The 19,517-nt window shown below is 46.7% G+C and overlaps 1 protein-coding gene across 6 annotated transcripts; it reads right to left on the bottom strand.

Moving 5' to 3' along the window:
• Positions 1–247: 247 nt before the first annotated feature.
• Positions 248–19,500, bottom strand: DEAF1 (DEAF1, transcription factor). 6 transcript variants are annotated; one of them, XM_015286218.4, is made up of 13 exons: positions 18,683–19,500; positions 18,083–18,180; positions 17,653–17,782; positions 16,818–16,964; positions 15,631–15,770; positions 15,270–15,335; positions 14,590–14,716; positions 13,257–13,385; positions 12,378–12,506; positions 10,197–10,447; positions 4,212–4,277; positions 3,214–3,317; positions 1,436–2,106 (listed from the first exon to the last, which is right to left on the bottom strand). In XM_015286218.4, the coding sequence occupies exons 1-12, from the start codon at positions 18,909–18,911 to the stop codon at positions 3,222–3,224; spliced, it is 1,608 nt and encodes a 535-aa protein (XP_015141704.1). In that variant the 5' UTR covers positions 18,912–19,500; the 3' UTR covers positions 1,436–2,106; positions 3,214–3,221.
• Positions 19,501–19,517: the final 17 nt, after the last annotated feature.

Genomic DNA, 19,517 nt, shown 5'->3' with positions numbered 1-19,517 from the left:
CACAAGTGGCAGACTTCTGACTAATGATTTTCATGCAGGGCTGTTGCTTTCCAAGGGGCAATTTGTTTGCTTAGAAATAAAAGAAGACTTGCTGGGAGGTCTTGAGATTTTCTTCGACTAAGGATAACATTGCTTCATCAATTTATCATCAACAAATAAACACGTTACGTTGCCACAACGATTATACTGCAGTCTTACGAGTTCACTGTGCTATAGAGAGTAGCTCTCCCAGATGCCAGGGCCCTGATGAGAAGCTTCTAGAGAACTTTATTCACACATGAGTCGTACCTACACATCTTCATTTAGGACTGTTGTCCCACTCATGCTCTTCAGAATCTCCTTAATCAGAAGATGCAATAAAAACAAAATTCAGACTGTAACCAAAGCATTGGATATACTCATCCACAAACTGCGTAGCGACGATACTGGAGAGCTTTCTGCATTAGTATAAATTGCCGCTCAGTTATCTGTACAAACACGGGTATGGCTGAGCTCACGTCTTTGTGTAGCTGCAGTCATCCCTGAACCAACACAGAGCTCTACTCCCAGCCTAGCAGTGCTCTGCAGGGATGTTCCTCTGGGGGGAATACAAGATGCAGCTGAGAACAAATGGGTGCTTAAACCAAACAGCACACGGTGTTCAGCACGACGCACTGCTTCCTTTAGTCAGAACCTTAATGGGCAATAGATGGAGGCAAGAAACCTTGTAAATTAGTTGTATTGTTGTGGGTTCAATTAAGAGCATCTTTTCCATTAAGTAATTATCTTAAAGATTTAGAAAACTGGCACTCATCGTGTAAGAAGAAATGACTGTAAATACTGAAGGATGACTTTGGGGAAGCTTGAAGAGCGGGTATGTTGCTCGCGATGGGATTTTACAGAATTGCCTATTTCCCTCCCCAGAGTTCTCCATGTGTAATTTCTGTCTCAGCCCACTAAGCTCATGCTTGGCTTCCCACTAAGGAATGGTCTCCTTGAAAGGAGGGGGGCACGTTGCTGCCTTCCTTCCATCCGTACTGGTCCTCACCCTCAGCACCAAGAGGGAAACTCATTCCAGTGAGCAACTAGAAAGTAAATAACAGCAATCATAGCCTAAATTATTAAAGCAGCACACTATTAATTAAAGCATTTTGGAGTAGCGAATGAAGCCAATAACCTCTTAATGTTCACCACTGCTTTAATTAGGAGCTACTAAGCAGCAGCGAGAGGCCAGAACTCTATCTGTGCACTCTTATTTGGAGGTTGCCCAGATTTTGGCACTGCAGCCAGGGCATGCTGCCGTGGTGAGAGCTGCTCCTCCCCGCTGCCACGTTACATCCACGCCGATGTCCTGCAAAGACTAAGAGCCAACACCTCTGTGCAAAACTCCCTGCAGACACACCCCTCACATGCTGCATTTGTCCATGTGCCAAGGTGCTGCCATGGGGTTACACTGTGCTTTCATCGCATTTTATTGAACAAGATGTGATCTTTCACTCATATTCAAGTGCAGAAGCTCCAATGTGTTCCAAATTTCCCCAGCACAGAGGGAACACAGAAAAACAAAACAAAACAAGAAAGTCCTTTCAAAGGCAAATTAAGAGTTTGTACTTTTTCAAGGCAATTAAATAAACCAAATGAGGGATCATTCCTTTTTTCAAATAAGAGGTAGGGAGGCATGGGGAAAACAGAACAACAGCAAATCTAATTGCAGCAACTGTTCTTAAACCATCTCAAGAGAGACGATGAGGTTGTTGTTATCCACACAGTGGAGATTTCAGTCTAGCAAAATCTAAGCTTCCTCAAGCTGGAGGAGGCTCCCAGACGGGAGGCTGCAGTTTGCCTCCTCCAGATCCGGATTTCTCAGTCTCTGCGTTATCCAGAGGTTTGCAGTAGGACTGGAAGTAGGCAAACACTGTCACAGTATGAAAAAGTCTTACAGAAATGAGGACAGACAGCTCACATCAGGACGCCGATCCAGCCGGCTGCACCACGCTGCCATGGGGTCAGAGGTAGGTGTGTTCAGACAGAGACTTTCTCCATCACATTGTCCGCAACATGCACATCGTCAGCCTGTACTGTCACTGCGTTGGCCTCACCACAGATGTGCTGGTGCTCCTTCCAGTCCTGCAGGGAAGAGCAGATGGAGAGGCCATGAAGAGATGGCCCGGAGATGGGGCACCCACAACTTCTCTGGGCAGCTCATGCCAGGGCCTCACTACCCTCTAAGAATTTCCTCCTCACGTCTAACATTTATCTCTTCTCTTTTAGTTTAAAATCACACCTCCCTTGTCTTATCACTATCTGCCTGTGTAAGAAGAGTTGCTCTCCCTCTCATCCATAAGCTCCCTTTAAAGGCTTCTTCACAGAGCAGTTATAAGCTGCCTCGGAGGGTGACCAGCACATGACCACTCAGCGACACCTCCCAGCATGTTCCGTGACAGAACAATGGGGTGAAATTACTGTCTTTGAGATGCCTGGGGACGGTAGGCCATTGATAATTGATAATTTTGTAATTTATCTGCAAGAAGCAATCTTTCTTCTGAAATTCTAGCCTTCCTGCTGTGCAGGGACGGCCATCATTACGCTCTGGTACAGGCCAAAGAAACAGTCAAAATTCTTCAGGTGCTCCATTCAGTTGACAAAGAATGAACCCAGAGGTCACAGAGCCAGGTCACAGAGCTGTAGCTAAACCAAATTATCCTCTCCTCTAAAGCAAGTGGTGCCTAAGGTCTTTGTAAGGAAGCAGTGAGAAACACAAAACTTTGCAGCTTCCTCTTCATACCTGTTTCCACCTCCCATGTTAAAGCTTTATCGTTTGTCTGTGTGCTCAATTCATCTTATCATCCATACCATCACAAATAGCGTGAAAAATAAGAGAACTACAGCCTCGGTAGCACAGGATCAGAGGTACTGAGTAGAGTGCAGGTTTCCAGGGAGCAGCAGGGAGGGCTTGTACAGCACTCCCACCCAGCTCACGCCAATGTTTACACAGTGAGGTGTCCACACCTCACTGCTGGTTGTACTCACACTTTGATAACCTCTTTCAGAAGGTGTGTGCAGATCTTGGGGCCACTCCTTACCTGTTTGACCCACCCCAGCACTGCGCCCTGGCTCACAGACAGTGACCCCCCCACTCCACAGCATGTTTCTGTCTGTGCTGTGCTCTCAGCCTGCACACAGGCTGACCCCAGTGTCACCTGTCCCCTCTGCACAGCTCCACCTGCAACTCACAGACGCTCTTATACCTTCCGCTGACAGAAAGTGGAGCAGTAGTTGACTTTATGGCATCCCGTGCACTCATTCATTGCCTCGCGGCCACAGTTGACACACGACTGCTGTGAAAACAAGCAGGAAAGGGACCACATCAGAGGGAACAACAGTGGAGGGGTGACTGTAGTGAAGCAGAAGGCAGAGGAGTAAAAGTAAGAAGACTGTAACAGGAGTACAGGACTTAAGCCCAGAGGATGAGGTAGCATATGGAGATTGAAAATCACACCTGGTTTTTAAAGGATGCTTTTGTGTCTAGCACTTTAATCTTACACCGGTGACATCAATTAACATAGCCTGCATGGTGAGGTGGAGATCTCGCTGAGTTATCACAAAAATAAGCACTCTGCAGAACATTCAGTTCCCAGCTCATTAAGTTACTGACACATCATTAGCACGTCAGAGCAGTGGTGCCAGGCTGCCAAGGGAAACTTTTCTCAGCTTCAGAAGCACCATCAGTGCAGTGCCCAACACAAGCACAACTCAGTGCTGCTGACTCATTTCTCTCCTGAGCACTACCAATCTAGCCATCAGTGCCCCCATCAGCACCGAGCTCATCACACCACTGGCTCACAGCACAAAGGGGTACCTACAGTTAGCAGGTGGTGGGACTGAACCACTGTTGTGTTTCTGATGCCCAGCCATAAATCGAGGCTATCAAAATGGGGCTTGACACCTAGCTTACAGAGCAAAAAGGAAAGAAGTTTCCTATCACACTGCAGTGATACCCACCAGTTGGTGCTTCACTGCCATTACTTGGAGGTGCCTCAGACTGACTAACCTTGCCAGAGGGCCATAAGGGACTGTGAAAATATGGAAACAGAACACACTTTGCCAGAACAGAGCACCTGTCCTGCCAGGGAAGGCTCAGATGAGGCCAGCCACAGAATACATGATTTCTGGATCTTTAAATGCAACAAGACAACGGACTCCTCATAAAACATGAGTCAACCAGAGCTTACCTTGATGATGATTTCTGTTTTCCCATCCACATCTTCTGTTTGCTGAAATAACTGGTTCTGATATTGCTGCAAGGAAAAAACACAGCAAGTGTGTCATTTCACAGCCACAATATGCAACAAGGGCTTGAAAAGTGAGGTCTGTACGGAGGGTTCATGCAGTTCTGTGAGGACCAAAGGGAACCTCACTCCTCCCTTACAGAAGAGGGACTCAGACATCGGAGTCAGATGAAGAAGCCAGGAGTAACAAGGTGACAAACTGTCAATTACATACATTTATTCAAGCCCTACTTCATCCAATCTCAAGACATGTGGCTTCACTGTGTACAAGGAACTGCATTCCACACAAGACAGTGACAAATTAGCAAAGGAAACCCAAGGAAAATGTCATGGAAATAGGGCCACGTGCCATCTTCCTGGGCAAAGAGGGCCGAGCATTGTGATCCTGATCCACCAACACGCATGGGAGAATCCTGTGGGCTAGAACTGCCCAGAAGGTATGGGATTGGGTTAGGAAAAAAAAAAGTCAAGACAAAATTAACACACCCAAGACTTCAAAAACAACATCAAGCATAATGATTATTCTTCCTTTAAAAAAAAAGATAATAACGCTTTCAGACAGTTTATCCATTAAACAGCCCACTGAAGGTGAATTTTAAAGTACGCTTCGGATGCGCTGCAAAGGAAGTCGAGCTCAGTGCTCCTGCACCCTTGTCCTGCCATGCTTAACAGCCAGTGCTGCTGAGAGGCAAAGTGCTCAAACAAAGGGATCTAAAATGGCCCCGATTTGGTTACATGCTAAACCTGATCTAAACTCCATGAGGAACAGTTAGAAAGAAAGGAAAAAAACAAACCCCCACCTTCAGGCAAAGCAGGTTTATCAAGGAGTGATATGACCCAACAGGTGAGGAGATTAAAGGCTTGATTTAAGTGCCTCCACGACCTGACATCTCAGTATTTATTCTCCTGTGAAGTTGCAACCTTGAGAACCTTTTTGTTACTGTGACACAAAGATGAGATGAAAAAGCTCTCTGGGGTGATGGAGGAGGAGGCAGGGAAAGCTGTCTGGTGCAAGAGCTATGACCTGGTTCTACCACAATTAGACAAAGAGGCAAGATCAAGCTTATTAGCAAGACAGTACATATGCACTGCACAGTGTTTTTAAACTACTTCTTGGTGAGGAGAGTGTACGTACAGATGCCAAAGCACGTGTGAGATAGCATTTCTTGAAAATATCTGCATAAATATACCCTGCTACTACAGCCCCTCTGTGACACCTGCACAGAGACAGTTCTTGGGCTGAAGATACAGAATTCCAGTTCTGAGAGCTGCCACAGCTCCAGAATCCACTGCATCCTCCACAAATGTGGCTTATCCTGTTTTCCAGTGGGATTGCCAAAGAGAAAGGAAGCTGAGAGGAAGTCCAGCCACCTCCTGTGCTTGTCAGACCCATGGCACCCCCTTCAGCTCTGCTCTGGGTCCCCAAATCCTGCTAATGGAAATGTAACTCCATTCTACCTCCCTTTTATCTCTGAGCCCTCTGGTTCTGCCTGGCCCACGGTGTGAATCAGTCACTTCTTTGAGAAACTGTGGAAAAGGGAAAGGAGTGAGAACAGAGACGACCAAGCCTGACACACACAGATTTCTTGCAAAATCATTTCCAGCAAACTGATGAGCCCCAGCTCTCAGCCATTTCCACAGCTGCTTTGGAGGATATAAGTCATCACTTGCTTACTGGAACTACTTTTCTTAAGTGCCCAATCCTTTTTAGGTTAATTTCATACTCTCCAGCCCTGAACTGTTTTAATCTGTCTAAAAAAATAATTCAGATGGCCCAGCTGCTAACGGATTTAATCTTCCACCTTGTTTTCAAATGGATAGGGCTCTGTAGACACGCCTGCATCACAAAAAGAGGACAATTGCAATTAAAACATGTTAGATTTCAACTCTGATTTTTTTTTATCCTTACACAGAAACACTGCCTAACACATTTCCTGAAGATCTGCACCCTCCAGCTGTGTTCTACAGCACAGAACTTGGTGGGTTCATGTGTTCTCCCCCTTCTGAAGTCTATCTATTACAAACAACGGCTTCATGCACTCTCAGAAGAAATTACATTTCCAAAGATCTTTGTGCAAAGTACAGCCTTAACTCTGTTCCTTTGGGGCCAATCCTACTACAAGTGGTCAAACATCTCTTCCAAGAGACCCTAAGCCTTTCTTGCCCCATACACCCTCTTCCTAATTGTTTTCTTCTCCCTTAATTAAGAACTGCAGTAAAGCCAAAATCCCAGCAGAAGCCAAAGGATCCAATATCCTCATCTACAAGCCATTTAATTACAACAGAGTAGAGCTCTCTCTGAACAGCTGTGCAGAGTTCTGACACAGCAGTTGTACTTAGTGAATCCCATGCAAAATGTTGCAATTCTATAAAGCCTACAAGTATTTCGATATTTTAATTTTGTGTAATGATGCATTTTAGATAAACACTGAGCTGGAGAGCACATGGCTTGGTTTTCTTTTAGGACATCATTCCTCAAAACTTCCAGATAACATCAATGTTACTGATGGACACACTTGGTGTCCCTGCCAGCACAAAGCCACACACAGGCTGAGCACCAGCTGCGTGTTTACTCACTGAAAGCACAAGCTTTATGGCATCCACATTTCCCAAATAGAGTCAGTTTCGTGTCTGAACCAACTCTGTGAGGGCTGTGCTCATTAATTAAGGAGCTGTCCTCATTAAGAGTCACATGAGATGCGGCAAACAGCATATGCAACATGAAAGGTTATTTCAGCCTCTTCCTTAGGCTCCTGAACAGCTCTGTCTTAAAAGAAATGACTGCAAAGGAGATATTCTCACAAATGCTGGAACTGTAGATTTAGAGGTTACAAATAGTCCATATCTTGAGGACTTGACTAGCTGGTGCCTTTCCACAACTTCTTATACCCAGAGACCCTATCGTGGCTTTTTGTTATGTTACATACAGAAATTAAAAAGCACAAAAAATAGTAATAGAGTGCATGTGGGGACTTCCAAATTACAACATCTCATGTCTTCCATTCTTTTACATCTGACAAGTATATTTTTGGATATTTTTTCTAATCTTATATGAAGACAGGCTTTTATATTCCACTTCTGTGCAGCCTAAATACTCAATGCTTCCCCATTCGGCAACTCTGTTGCTTTTGAAGATGCTGTCTCTAGGTAGGACCATGCGTTTGGAAATGCAATTAATCTGCAAAATTCAGATTAGAAATGCCATCTTAAGAAAGAAATGTGACCGTTGATGCTTCTAAATTATGCTGCACTTACAATTTATTATGGTTCTTATTTGCTACTTTTAGCAAATCCTCTTCCTGTCACAGCTACTCTCTGATGTTGGCATTTCCACCTTCAAAATCTTGTAGAAAAGGGGAACGTTCCTAATACTCCACTGAACACTCCTGGATAACACCATTAGAAAGTGGAAGCAGGATGAAAGAGTGATGCCTGCTCTTTCACTTCACAGGTAGTGACAAAAGTCTGCAGGCAGCACAAATGCCTCTCTGGCTCTAGGAAAGCTTGGGGAAAAAGCCTACCTCTCACCTTTCAGGGCTCTGTAACTCCCACAGGCACCTAATGCTGTCATTAGAGAGTACAACTTGGGGCCACTTTCTCTGAAGGGCAGGTAAAGGGTGTGCTGTCCTGAGCCCTCTGCCTCGCTCTTCTGCCAGAAGGCATGGCTCCTTAGCAGGGAGGGATGCAGACAGTTACAGGATCAAAAGCTCTTCAACTCAATATCCTCAAGAGACAGGCTGCTGACCGCTCTGCACTGCTGTGAAAACCAAACATACATATTATTTGCAGTCATCGCACTGAAGTTTGTATATACAGTTGGGAACAAGCTTGCTCCCACTAACAGATTTCATTAATCCTGCTCTCTATGCAGTCACTCTTCCAGGAAGAGCTGAGTCTACAGCTCTATTATAATTTAATCTGTTGTAAAGCCTTGGCTCTGCAGCTCAGATATAACCATACAACCTTTCAATTCTAAATTTGTAGGAACACACTGGCACAACTGTGTATTAAATGGGTCCAAGAAAAATCAGCAACACCACAAAGTAGGATGACACCTCTTTCTCCCCCTCACACAACTTAAAAGACAGAAGAAGTGGCTGGACCAGAGACAAAAAGGGAAAGAGACTTATGTTAAAAACCATGGAAGCATTCACGAAACTGGGAAGGCAACTCTGACCAACACAAAAGCCGACAGGAGATTATTCAGCATTTACTGTAACTGCTTGCAATGCCAGGTGTGCTCCCAGAAAACTCATTTTTCAAAAAACATGGAACTCACTGGAATGGATTAGAATACCTACTTGCAGGATTGCCCAGCTGCTGGCAGATAACACATAACCATAACACAGCAGCAAGCTTGAGAATTATTATCTGGGCATTTTAAAAAATACCACCGGGACCAACATTTGGGGAACCCATTACCAATAAGAGTGGTAAGATTCACAAAGAGAGTAATTAGGAATTCAACAGTTACTGGGAAAAGGACTTCCTCTGGAAATAAGCACATGCTCATCCTTGCCTTGTGAAGTCAGCACTTCAAGATCAATACCGAGGAGTGATTTTAAGTCCTGTTCCTGAGGCAAGAAGATGTACAGTGAAGTGAGATGGATTTGGATCAGAGGGTGAGAGGGATGGACTCTGAAGCACTGTTTCGATTAAGCTCGGTAAGGATAAACAGAGGGGATCACGGTATGTAAACTGGAAGAAGAGCAGAGGGTAAAGTTAAACAAAGTAAGATGTCCATCTATAAAATGTCAAAGCTTCCAATTTTGTGCTGTCCCACGATCTACAAAGCTTTTAGCAGCTGACAGCCCAAATCTGGACAGCAGAACAAATAACCGCTCTATCCAGACTGAAGGCAAGGGAGAAAGAGACTCCCAGTGTATCACACTCCTGCACAACAGGGATGCAGCGTACAGAAGAGTTTAGCAGTGACAACGTGGCAAAGAACACCAAAGCTGCTGCAGGGACTGTCATAGGTTTCTGAGCAAAATCCTCCCACACACATTTCTTCAAGGCCTCTTGCTGCACCCTCCTGCTATGAATTCAGTGGAAGCTGACATTAGCAATAACGTAACAGCAAATAGTGTGGTGCATGGAAAGGGAGTTCCTCAGCTACAAACAAGGGTCGGAGTGTCACAGTACATTGCCCCTCTCCAGCCTCCCTCAAAGTCACAGCAGCAGCTGGGGATCTGTGGGAGAAGGAGAATGCGTTCAGCAGCGCATGGAGTTAGGTGTTAAGAGGAACCTAGGGTCTCTACCATGCATTAAAAAAGGAGAAAAGAAGCAGGGAGAATAGGGCAGACCTTGCAGATAATTCCCTACAGAGGAGGAAAGAGCTGCTGGGTAAAAGCCAATACTCTCATCATGCCAGCTGGCTTTGCAGTCTTATCACAGGACACAAGAGAGATCAGCTTTGCTTGCAGAACGCTCAGCGAGATGCCTCTAAATTTTGCTGGTTATCTTCCCAATAAACTCCACAGCTTGCTGTTCTTATTACCTCTCTGCCTCTTCAGGCCACCAAAAGCCTATTTGATAGCCCTCCTCACTTGAGAGAATGGAAGCAGCCACTGCAGGGCTGAGCACTCATGATCTTCCCGATACCAGGACATATGGCAATCCATGCCCCCTAAATGCATGAATGTCTGATGGCAGAGCTCAGGACCCGTAACAACAAACAACTGATATTACTGCTACCCACAGCTGCTGGAATCCCAGGTACTCTACTCCTTTTCCTATCATGGGAATAACTTACCTTTTTCTCTGCTCTCAAGACATTGAGAAACAATTTGTCATGGTTACCAAAGCTATACCCAGTGGAAAAAAAGCAAAGTACAACCCATAAAATCACAGAATCATTACAATTGGAAAAGACCTCCATAACTCTGCCAAAAAGACGTCCCATTTCACCTCCTGTGGCATAATTACCTCTTTTCTCTCCACATCAGCTTGAATCTTGGCTTGCGTGACAGCGGCCTCGCGGAAGGAAGAGCTGGCCTGCTTGGCCTGCTCGATAAGAGACTTGAGCTGCTGCGCCGTGTTGAGCAGTGAGTTGACCATCTCTTCCAAGTAGAGCCAGCTCCGCTGTTCCGTCACTTCCAGCCCATTCACCACTGTTGGGGATATGGCTTTGGTGGGGGTCTGGGGGGGCACCGACAGGGCAGGGATTGGGGTCAACACTGAGCACAAAGAAAGGAATATAAAACACAAAGAATTAGGGACTGCGTTTCCATGAAGTGATTTTCTTGTTTTGTTTTGTTACAAGGTTCACACCTAATGCTTCCTGAAATCTGATCTGACAGTAACCCTGGCTGAAGACTGGGATCAAAGCAAGACAGTTATCATTACTCCAGATTACATGTATGACATGAGTTTCCAAAACCACCAGTTCAGATGCTCCTAAAAAGAAAACCTCCACTGCTGTAATTTCTTTGGACTCCTTCACTTGTTTTCTCATGTGTCATCTAGAATGACATAGATACGAAGGCGAATGTTAAAGAAACCCAGCAGTACTTCTCCCAAGCATACAAAAAGTCACATTAAAGGACCCCCCAAACTACTGAGGTGTTGCAGCCTTTATTTTTTCACAACCCCAACCATGGCCCTGCTAGTAACTGCACATTGATTATACCAAGTAGGAAGCCACCAGAAAAAAATGTGACCTCCTCTCCTGGTACCTAATCGCACTTTCCTTGCTTAGCCCTGAGCCCCTCTCTTACTGTGGCTCTGCAGTCCTCCATTTTCCAAAGTCTGCATCAGAAAACCTGGAGCTAGGATTCCAACAGCACGCAGTGTCAGCTCGCATCAGTTAGCAATTCCAGGAACAAATGTCATCTGGCTTTACTGGTTTTGATTTTTCAAAATTGAACTCTTAGCGATAAATACTCATGAAAATTGAAAGAATCCACAAGAGATTAGGGGAGAGGGAATAAGTCTCCAAAAACACAGTGTACTTCAGGTCACCGTGTGAGGGATGTGCAGAGTTTTCAGACAGTGCTGAAGGTTCATCACACAGGTGAGCTGATATTCTACACTCAACGGCCCTTAATTAAAACAGTAATTTTGCTCCATTCCCATGATTGGCGGAGAACTATTTGCACTTCCATATGAGTCAAGATAAATCAGTCTTTTATCAGTAACTGTTTGCAGAAGAATGTTTTCCTCTGCTGCATTTTCAGAGGAGCATTTATCATGGCACGGTATTTGATAACTTATCTAACAGGAATTACTTCCGACTCCTCGTTTTAGCAGATGTGTATCAGCCAAGGGAAAGTAATGATCTTTGCTTCACGGGTGAAAAATAATCAATGTTTAATTAATAGCATCAAGAGCTGAGTAAGGCTTAAAACCAACAAGATTGCATTCTGGACAAACCAGGAATGCATTGTGCTGCTCTGAATTAAACAGTGAATGAAAGATCATTAAGTTCACATGATTTAATTACATCTGAAGAGATATCTACCTGATCATCAACATACCCTGTCCTACTGAAGGGCTGATTTGCACGTTGTTTCTTGTATCACCTTTTCTTTTTTACTGCAGTCTGTCTGACTGCAGCAGGGCAGACCCCCACTGCCCTCCTTAACCAGCTTCTATCATTCCAGCACAGGTGTCAGCAGTAACACATGGAAAACTGACATGGGACACCAGAGCAGCGTAGCAAACCTGCTCCAAACTGCCCCCACCTTAACCTAGAGGATTCATAAAGAGATGTGGAAAATTTCAGAAAGGCTCCTACAGCTTTAGATCTAAGTGAGGAGATGGCTTTCTTGGATCGAAGATTAAATACGTACCCACCCACAGTGCCCAAGCAGTGACAAAATCTTTGAAGCACAAGCCTACTGAAAGGCAGGGAGCTGCAAAGATTTAGGAAAAAATATCACAAGAGCTTCTTCTGCCAAGAGCCAACAAATCAAAATTGTCAATAACAGAATGCCTAAAGCACGGGGGGAAGAAAATCTCTTCATCCAAATCTTAACTGCGAAACCCACAAGGAAAAAATGAAGGTTTATTTTCCTGCTTCAATCTCTACCCCTTGCTGGAAAAGAAGGCTCCCAGGTAAACTCAGGCACTGCTAATTGTGCCTGACACAAGGGACACGAAGCATACCGATTTTGGGATGAGATGTCGGCAGCGCAGCTTCAGGGAAAGGTGAGATCTGACAGTTGTCCTGGTAAGTTGGGTAGTGAGGCTCTGGGTGAGCGACCCGGCACGGCTGCTGGACGTTGGTATCCTGAACTGCAGGAGAACAACAACATTACACATCACTGCATGGCACAGCTTTCAGGTATGTCTTAAGCTTCTTTCACCTCTTTGGGTTGGTGGGTTTTTTTTTGCTTTCACATTTTCTTCAGGTTCCTATTCTCTACGGTAATTCCAGAGGTTGCAAGTGAGAGACAGCAGCGGGATGTCACGTGGACACCAAGCAAAGCAACTGAGCACTGATTTCAGCTCTCTCTGCTTTCACATCTCAAGGCTTCTGCAAAGATTACTGCCAGTCTCCTCCTCACACACTTTATTTTACACAGATAGGAGTCCAAGCTATTGTGCTCAGAGGATGCTAGCTCTCTCAGCTGCTCCTGCAGAACCCACAGCCCCATGCAGGAATTGGACTGAAAGAGCTGAAATTTATGGTAAGCACTTCTGTTTTCTTTATTTTGCTATTTTCCAGCATTTATTCAGCATTTTCCACTTGGTTTAAACACTCAGCTACTTTTTTGGGTGGTATTTTAGGATGAACAAGTAGCAAAAAGGAAAAAAAAAACCCAAAACCATGGAGATAACCATAAAACCAAAGAAATCAATAGAGGTGTACATAAGCATCTGCAGCATCTGGACAAAACATTCACACTTCTTTTGTGACAGCAGGTTACATACAGCATCTGTGTAAGTTCTTAAAAACTAAAATCCTTCATGCAGCATACAAAAGGCTTCTTTTTTTCCCTACCTTCTCATAGATGTCAAGCAGGCATGCAGCTCAATCCTTACCAGTGGCTCCTGTGAAAACATCCCCCTGGGCTGGACTTTCTGAGATAATTGCTGTGGCTTCCACCGTCGACGTGCGGTCAAAGGTGAGAGCACCAGAGGTAGTGATCTGTCCAGAAGGAGTCACGGTGACTGGAAATAGCAGAAGCACTTTCATAATCAGCACTCAGGCCTCAGCTGTCTAGCTGCTGAGATCCCTGTTCCCAAAGTCACAGAACTCACAGATCAGTCAACGAGCTGTGACAGCCAAGTTTGGATCCCCCCCCTAAGGCCACTAACATCAGAAATGGGAATCAAAGCCCTGCATGGCTTCTGAAGGCATTGCTGGCCCTAATATACTACACTACTTTAGGAAGAATGGTTCTTACTGCTTGAAAATTGATTCAAATACCCCAATGGATTACAGCTAATTCTATGAGTTTGGTTTACTGGACAAGTTCAACTGTCCACCTACATGGAGTGATATAACCATGCTTGGTCAACGCAGGAAACAAGTCCCAAAGTACATCTGGATGAAAGTAGCAGTGCAGCTCCAACGTGTTTAAAACCCTTTTTAAGCTGCATTAGTCCAGCACCACTAATGGGCTGATTCTGTAGAGCGCTGCTCAGCCTGAAAGACCTTTATACAAACGGTTCAGCTCTAAGACACTGAGGCTACGGTTCTGTTTCTGAGGAAAGACATGGCTGCCAACAAGACAAGCAGTGCTGTTCTCTCCCAGTGCTAGCACAAGCAAGCATGCAGCCCTCCAGCAGCACAAGTTAACAAAACAGTACAGAGTAAAGCTGTTTTGGGGGGATGGAAACAACAAAATCTCTGCAGAATCTTTATGCATTTCTCTTCCCGCTGTTGCTAGTAATCTAATCTTACATTTGGCTTGCTCTGTTCTTTTTTGTATTCCTGTTGCTTCCTCCTCAGCTCACTTTGTAATGTTACCTTCCAGATGATGAGATGAGAACAGGAGGACATGAATGTGATAGGGAACCTGTGATTTGGACCAGCCTGCAAATTAATTTCTGTTCTCACACAGATGGTTTGACTTCAAAAACACGAAGTGACAAAGCAAGTACTGAATGCAAGAGGGGAGCTTACAGATGAAAGCACCACCTTCTGCCTCTTTCACTAACAGCTTTCAGACTGTGGATTTCATTACAGTTGCTTAGGGCCTACCTTCCCATGTATTTCAAGAAATAGCACAAATATTACCACACGGCCCCACCAGATATTAAAGGACATATAAAAGGAAGCGCCAAGAGATAATACATTTTTCTCAGTTGACCACTGATAAGACAAAAAGATATCTAGCTCGGCCATTTTTACCAGGAGCAAAGAACCTACATGTTGTAGCAGCTGTGGCAGGAAGCAGAGTGATATTTTTGGAGGATTCCTTCTTGACTGGATTTGCAGACATTTCATTTTCTTTTTTCCGTCGTTTATATGGTACAAAGAGTCGAATGGGTCCACTCTAGGGGGGAAAAAAAGAGAAAAAGACATTAGCTGAGGCACCTCTCAGGGGAGTATCAGTTCACTCCAACCTCTCTAGATGCAGCTACCATTTAAGCAGTAAGTATTCCCATGGTAGATTTGCAACAATAGACCAAAAAGTTTCTATTGGATCTTTAAACTGAAAAGCCTCTGTGAGTAAAAAAGTTACACTCAGATTCAGCCTTTTCCCACTGTTATGAAAGGACAAGAACTGGGCAAATCCTTCACTACCAATCCACGGGGTTGAAGAAAAGAAATGAGTGAAACAAGATGGGAAGGATGCAGTTTCAGGTCTACGCAACAAGGAAACCATCCAGTTCACACCTAAAGAGCACAAAACAGTGCTTGAGGTGAAGCTAAATACTGCTGCTTAACAACTCTAGCATCATTTTACAAAAAAGCAAGCAGTCTGATATGGAAATACTCAGTACTTGTCAGTGTTTCTAGGACACTCCTGACCTGATCACAGATGGCCATGGCAGCTTGATTGATGAATTGTTTTTAAACTAATGGATATAAAACCCACAACTCACCAGAGTCATGTCATCACAGCAGGCAGCACAAGTACAAGAGGCAGCGTGAGGATTTAAAATCCCATCCTGAAATTGGAAGATTACAAGTTCAGCATCAGGCGCCAAAAGCAGCGAGAGCAGGACTGTGCTCTGCTCAAAGATCCTGGCAGCTCCCAGGGAGAAATAAACACTAATTCCCTTCTGGGGGCCCTACGCAATAAAAGAAAGGCCAGTTCCCCTCAACCAAATCAATGAGTTGCTTCTTCTTCACCCCACATCACCATCACACACAACTCTGCACGCGGCTCGGACTGCAGGGCAGACTCTGTCCAGAATTAACCTGCCCCTTCCAGCAGGCAGGAGAAAACAAACGTAAACTTACGTGAATAAGGCACTGCAAGGGCCTCCCAGCATAGCGGATGCTCCTCTTCCAGTCTTTGCTGCTGGCTCGTCCTGCCATAGCTTCAAATTCAGTGGGGCTGTACCAGTTGTCCCCTTGCTTAATGCACCTACCACGGCCTCCTGTATTAAAATCAAAAGAAAAAAATAAAAGCGTCAGTAAAGACTAAGGATTACTTTTCCATTTTTCTAAAGAATACAGACAGGGGCTGGGCAATGATGAGCTGCATGAAGTTTAACATGTGCGTGTGCCAGATTCTGCTCCTAGAACAAGGCAGTCCTGGGCTCTGTGTACAGACTGGGGAGCAAAGGCTGGAGAGCAGCCCCAGGAAGGGTCTCTGCAGGCTCTGGCTAATGGCAAGTTGGACTCGATGATCCTTGTGGGTCCCTTCTAACTCCGGGTATTCTGTGATTGTGAAATTACTGGGCGAAACAGCAGGTAATCTATGGTAACTACCAAACCTGCTCATCTGCTGCTTCCCATTGCTGAAGGATAAGCATGACCATTTCTCAGCCTGGCTGTGACAATGACTGTGCACACCGTGAATTCCAATTTTGTGCATCACCGGCGTCAATAGGCTAGAAAATATTACTCATCCCCACATAGGATAAGTCTTTTTTTGGATAACTACCATGAATTTAAGCCTTTCCATAATTTTTGCTTAGATTTCTAATCTGTCTGGTCACGAAGAAAACTCTCTTTCCACAAAGCAAACACTATGCTATGCAGTCAGGCTTGCTGACAGTTTCTGCAACTGCTTCTTCAGCTTTCCCACAGAGATAAAAGCAAAGAGAGGGGCTAAGACAGCTAAGGAGGCTCGTTAGAAGACAAGCTCTCTGCTTTCCAATCCAGCAGGGACTCTGCAGAGCTTTGTAGAGACAAGGGTGTACTTCTCAGAGGTCCACAAAAAGAACATTGGAAGAGTCAGCCTACTATTGGGAAGACTCACTGCACAGCAGGCTGTACTTTAACAGATAAAAAGCCTCTGAATAAAGAACAAGGAAGCAAAAGGGTAAAACAGAAGAGCACAATAATATCCATGGGACTATGCTGACTAGGAAACCGTCCTTATTTTCTTCATGATTGGCCCTTTAAGGCAATCTGATTAAAAGGAAAGTGCAGTAAGTGAAGAAGGCAACATCTTCCTCACACAAGAAGGCTGTTTTTACCTGAGCCGAGCCTGTTTTTGTACAGAATCCCACTGATGTTCCGGCACCTCACTGGGAGCTCATTGTCATACACTGATGGGTCCCAGTTATACTTGGTTCCAGTTTTTTCTTGGACAGTTGCTAAAGGGGTAGGAGGTGATTGCGGCCCTTTGGGAAAAAAAAAAAAAGAAAAGGAAGAAGGTGACAGCAACCAAAAGGCACAGTGACAACACCTTCACATGTAGTTTGGCTGAGCCAAATGCGTTCTGTGGTCAGCATGCCACAAAGAACTTGTGTGCAACAGGTGCTCGATGTAAGCCAGAGCCATGGGTCTGCCCTGCCAACCTCAAGAAGTATGACACAAGGTAGCATTCTGAAAATGGCTGGAAATAGAGCAGTTTGCATGCTAGAGAACACGCTCTTAACAGCACATGAAACGCGCAGGCTGTAACTTGCAGCTGGCTGGAACACCTCCTAGCTCGTCATGCCATCTCGTGGGCAGAACGGGGACTGCCAGGCAGCCGGGAGCAACCTTGGTGATAAAGTCACCAGCTACAGTCACAACTAAATACCAGCAAAAGGCCTGAATGGAGACAAAACCGCATTCAAGGGCTCTTCATAAAGAACCCAAGTATTAATCTCCTAGTTCCGGGCTTTTATTATCAATGTTAGAATCGATCTGCTTGTGGGGGTGGGTTAGAAAGGCACGCAACAAATCCAAAAAGCAGTACGTTAAGAGGGGACAGTGCACGATGCAACTTCAGGTCATGTGTGTGATGTTTCTCCTGTTTTCCAGCCACACAAATAAAGTGAAGAGGAAGCAACTCCACCGGAGGACGCTCAGTCTGCCTTATACCTGGTGTGAGAGGTGCTGATGGCCCCTTCAGCCCCGTGGTTTCCACAATGCTGCCGTCTGTGTGAACCACTATGAGAGTGGCTTTCTCAGTATTCAAGCTGTCCCCAATTTGGAGGGCGGTTCTCCCAGACTGCAAAAGAAATAAAGGGAGAACCAAATAAGTTAGCATTCCTGCAGATCTCCTCAAAGGCACCCTAAGACACCATTAGTTAGCAGGTACGTTTTTGAGCTTTCAGCCAACCGGATTCAAAGGCTACGTGTTCCAGGCCGTCAGCTCCATGACGGAGCACACATACATGGGTGGAATGGCACAGAAAACAGAGAGGGAAAGCACTGAGGGTGCCTCAGCTCTGTGGCTCAAACCAGCCTGCACACGTGCTGACCTCATGTGCACACCAATGGAAGCACCTTGGCTGAAGGGCTGACTTACCAGCACGTGTCCCGAAATGGATGCTGCGTTTGCCACGGACGTGGTGAACACGTTGTCTGCAGAGGCACCAACGTTGGCCACTGTCACTGTGGTGACTTCTGGAATGCAAAGCAGAAATGAAGCAAAGCAGACCCCGGTGTGTGAACCCCATAGAAGCACATTCCCCTCTTTTTCCCATCCAGTGTCAGTCAGGGCAATTATTACTGTTCTCTGTTAGGCTTGGGGTCGAGCACGGCTTAACCTGCGATGAACTAAGGGGAAAAAATGTTTATTTCTTCTTTATTCTAGAACAACTCTCTTTTTATTAAAGCAGGGAACGGGGCTGAAGAGCAGAACGAACCCCGGAGCGTTTTTAGGCTCCGCCTTACACCTGACCCAGTGACCAACGCGTGGCTGCGTTTTGATACGACTCTGAAACGGGAATTTTGCACACAGGGCCACCGCAGTGACTTCGGACGGGCCGCCGCTGCGCTCACAGCGTGTGGTGAAAGAGAGGAGCGGCGTGAAGGCAGCGCCGCCCGCACTGAGGCGGCCCCGGGCAGCGCGGAGCGCGGGCTGCGCTGAGGAGAGCGGCGCATGCGCAGTGCGGCCCGCGCTGACCTGCGAATGCGGCGGCCTCGTCGGCGCTGGGCAGCGGCTCGGCGCCCATCTCGATGTGCTCGGCGTCCGCCGCCATCACGGTCACGGCCGTCACCTCCTCCCGCCGTTCCGCCTTCCCCTCCGAGCCTTGCGGTTGCTGCCGCTCGGGTTCTGCCGCCGCCGCCGCCACCGCGGCCGCCACCGCCTCCGCTAAGCCCAGCCGCTTGGCCGCCGAGTCGGCGTCCTCCATGCGAGGACGGGATGGGGGGGGGGAGCGGGGCCGAGCCCGCCCGAGCAGCCCCGAGCCCTGCCGCTCCCCCCCGAGCGCCGCCGGGTGGGGGGGGCGATGCTCCGAGGTCGCTCGGGCGCTCCCGCCGAGCGGTGCCGAGCGTTTCCGAGTGCGCTCCCCGGGTCGAACCGAGCGTTTCCGATGCGGCCCGAAGTGTCCCGAGTCCTTTCAGGCCTCGTCCGAAGGGGCTCGGCGGGTCCCGAGGCGCTGGGCCCGCGCTTCCTGCCGGCGGCCAATCGCAGCGCAGGATACGGCCGAGGCCGCGGCGGCGCGGCCCGAAGCGATACCTGACAGCTCCCGAGCCCGCCCGAACAGGGCCGAGTCCCCGAGCGGTCCGGCCCGCGGGGTCGAAGAATCCCGAGTCCGCTCGAGTCTTTTCCGATCCCGCCCGAAGGCGGGTGAGGCGGTCGCGAGGAAAGCCGAGATGTGCCGAACCTTTTCCGAGCGCGCCCGAATTCCCTTTCGCCGTCCCGAACGGCAGCTCCCGAACGGGCACTGCCCGAAGCCGCCCGAAAGCGACCGAACCGGGCCGAGCGCTCCGATCGCACCCGAAGGGAGAGGGGCGGG

The sequence above is a fragment of the Gallus gallus genome, chromosome 5 (genome assembly GCF_016699485.2).
Source record: "Gallus gallus isolate bGalGal1 chromosome 5, bGalGal1.mat.broiler.GRCg7b, whole genome shotgun sequence".
In the NCBI taxonomy this organism is placed as follows: domain Eukaryota; kingdom Metazoa; phylum Chordata; class Aves; order Galliformes; family Phasianidae; genus Gallus; species Gallus gallus.
Note: the sequence above shows the minus strand (reverse complement) of the source record. Positions and strands in the feature narration are given on the sequence as shown.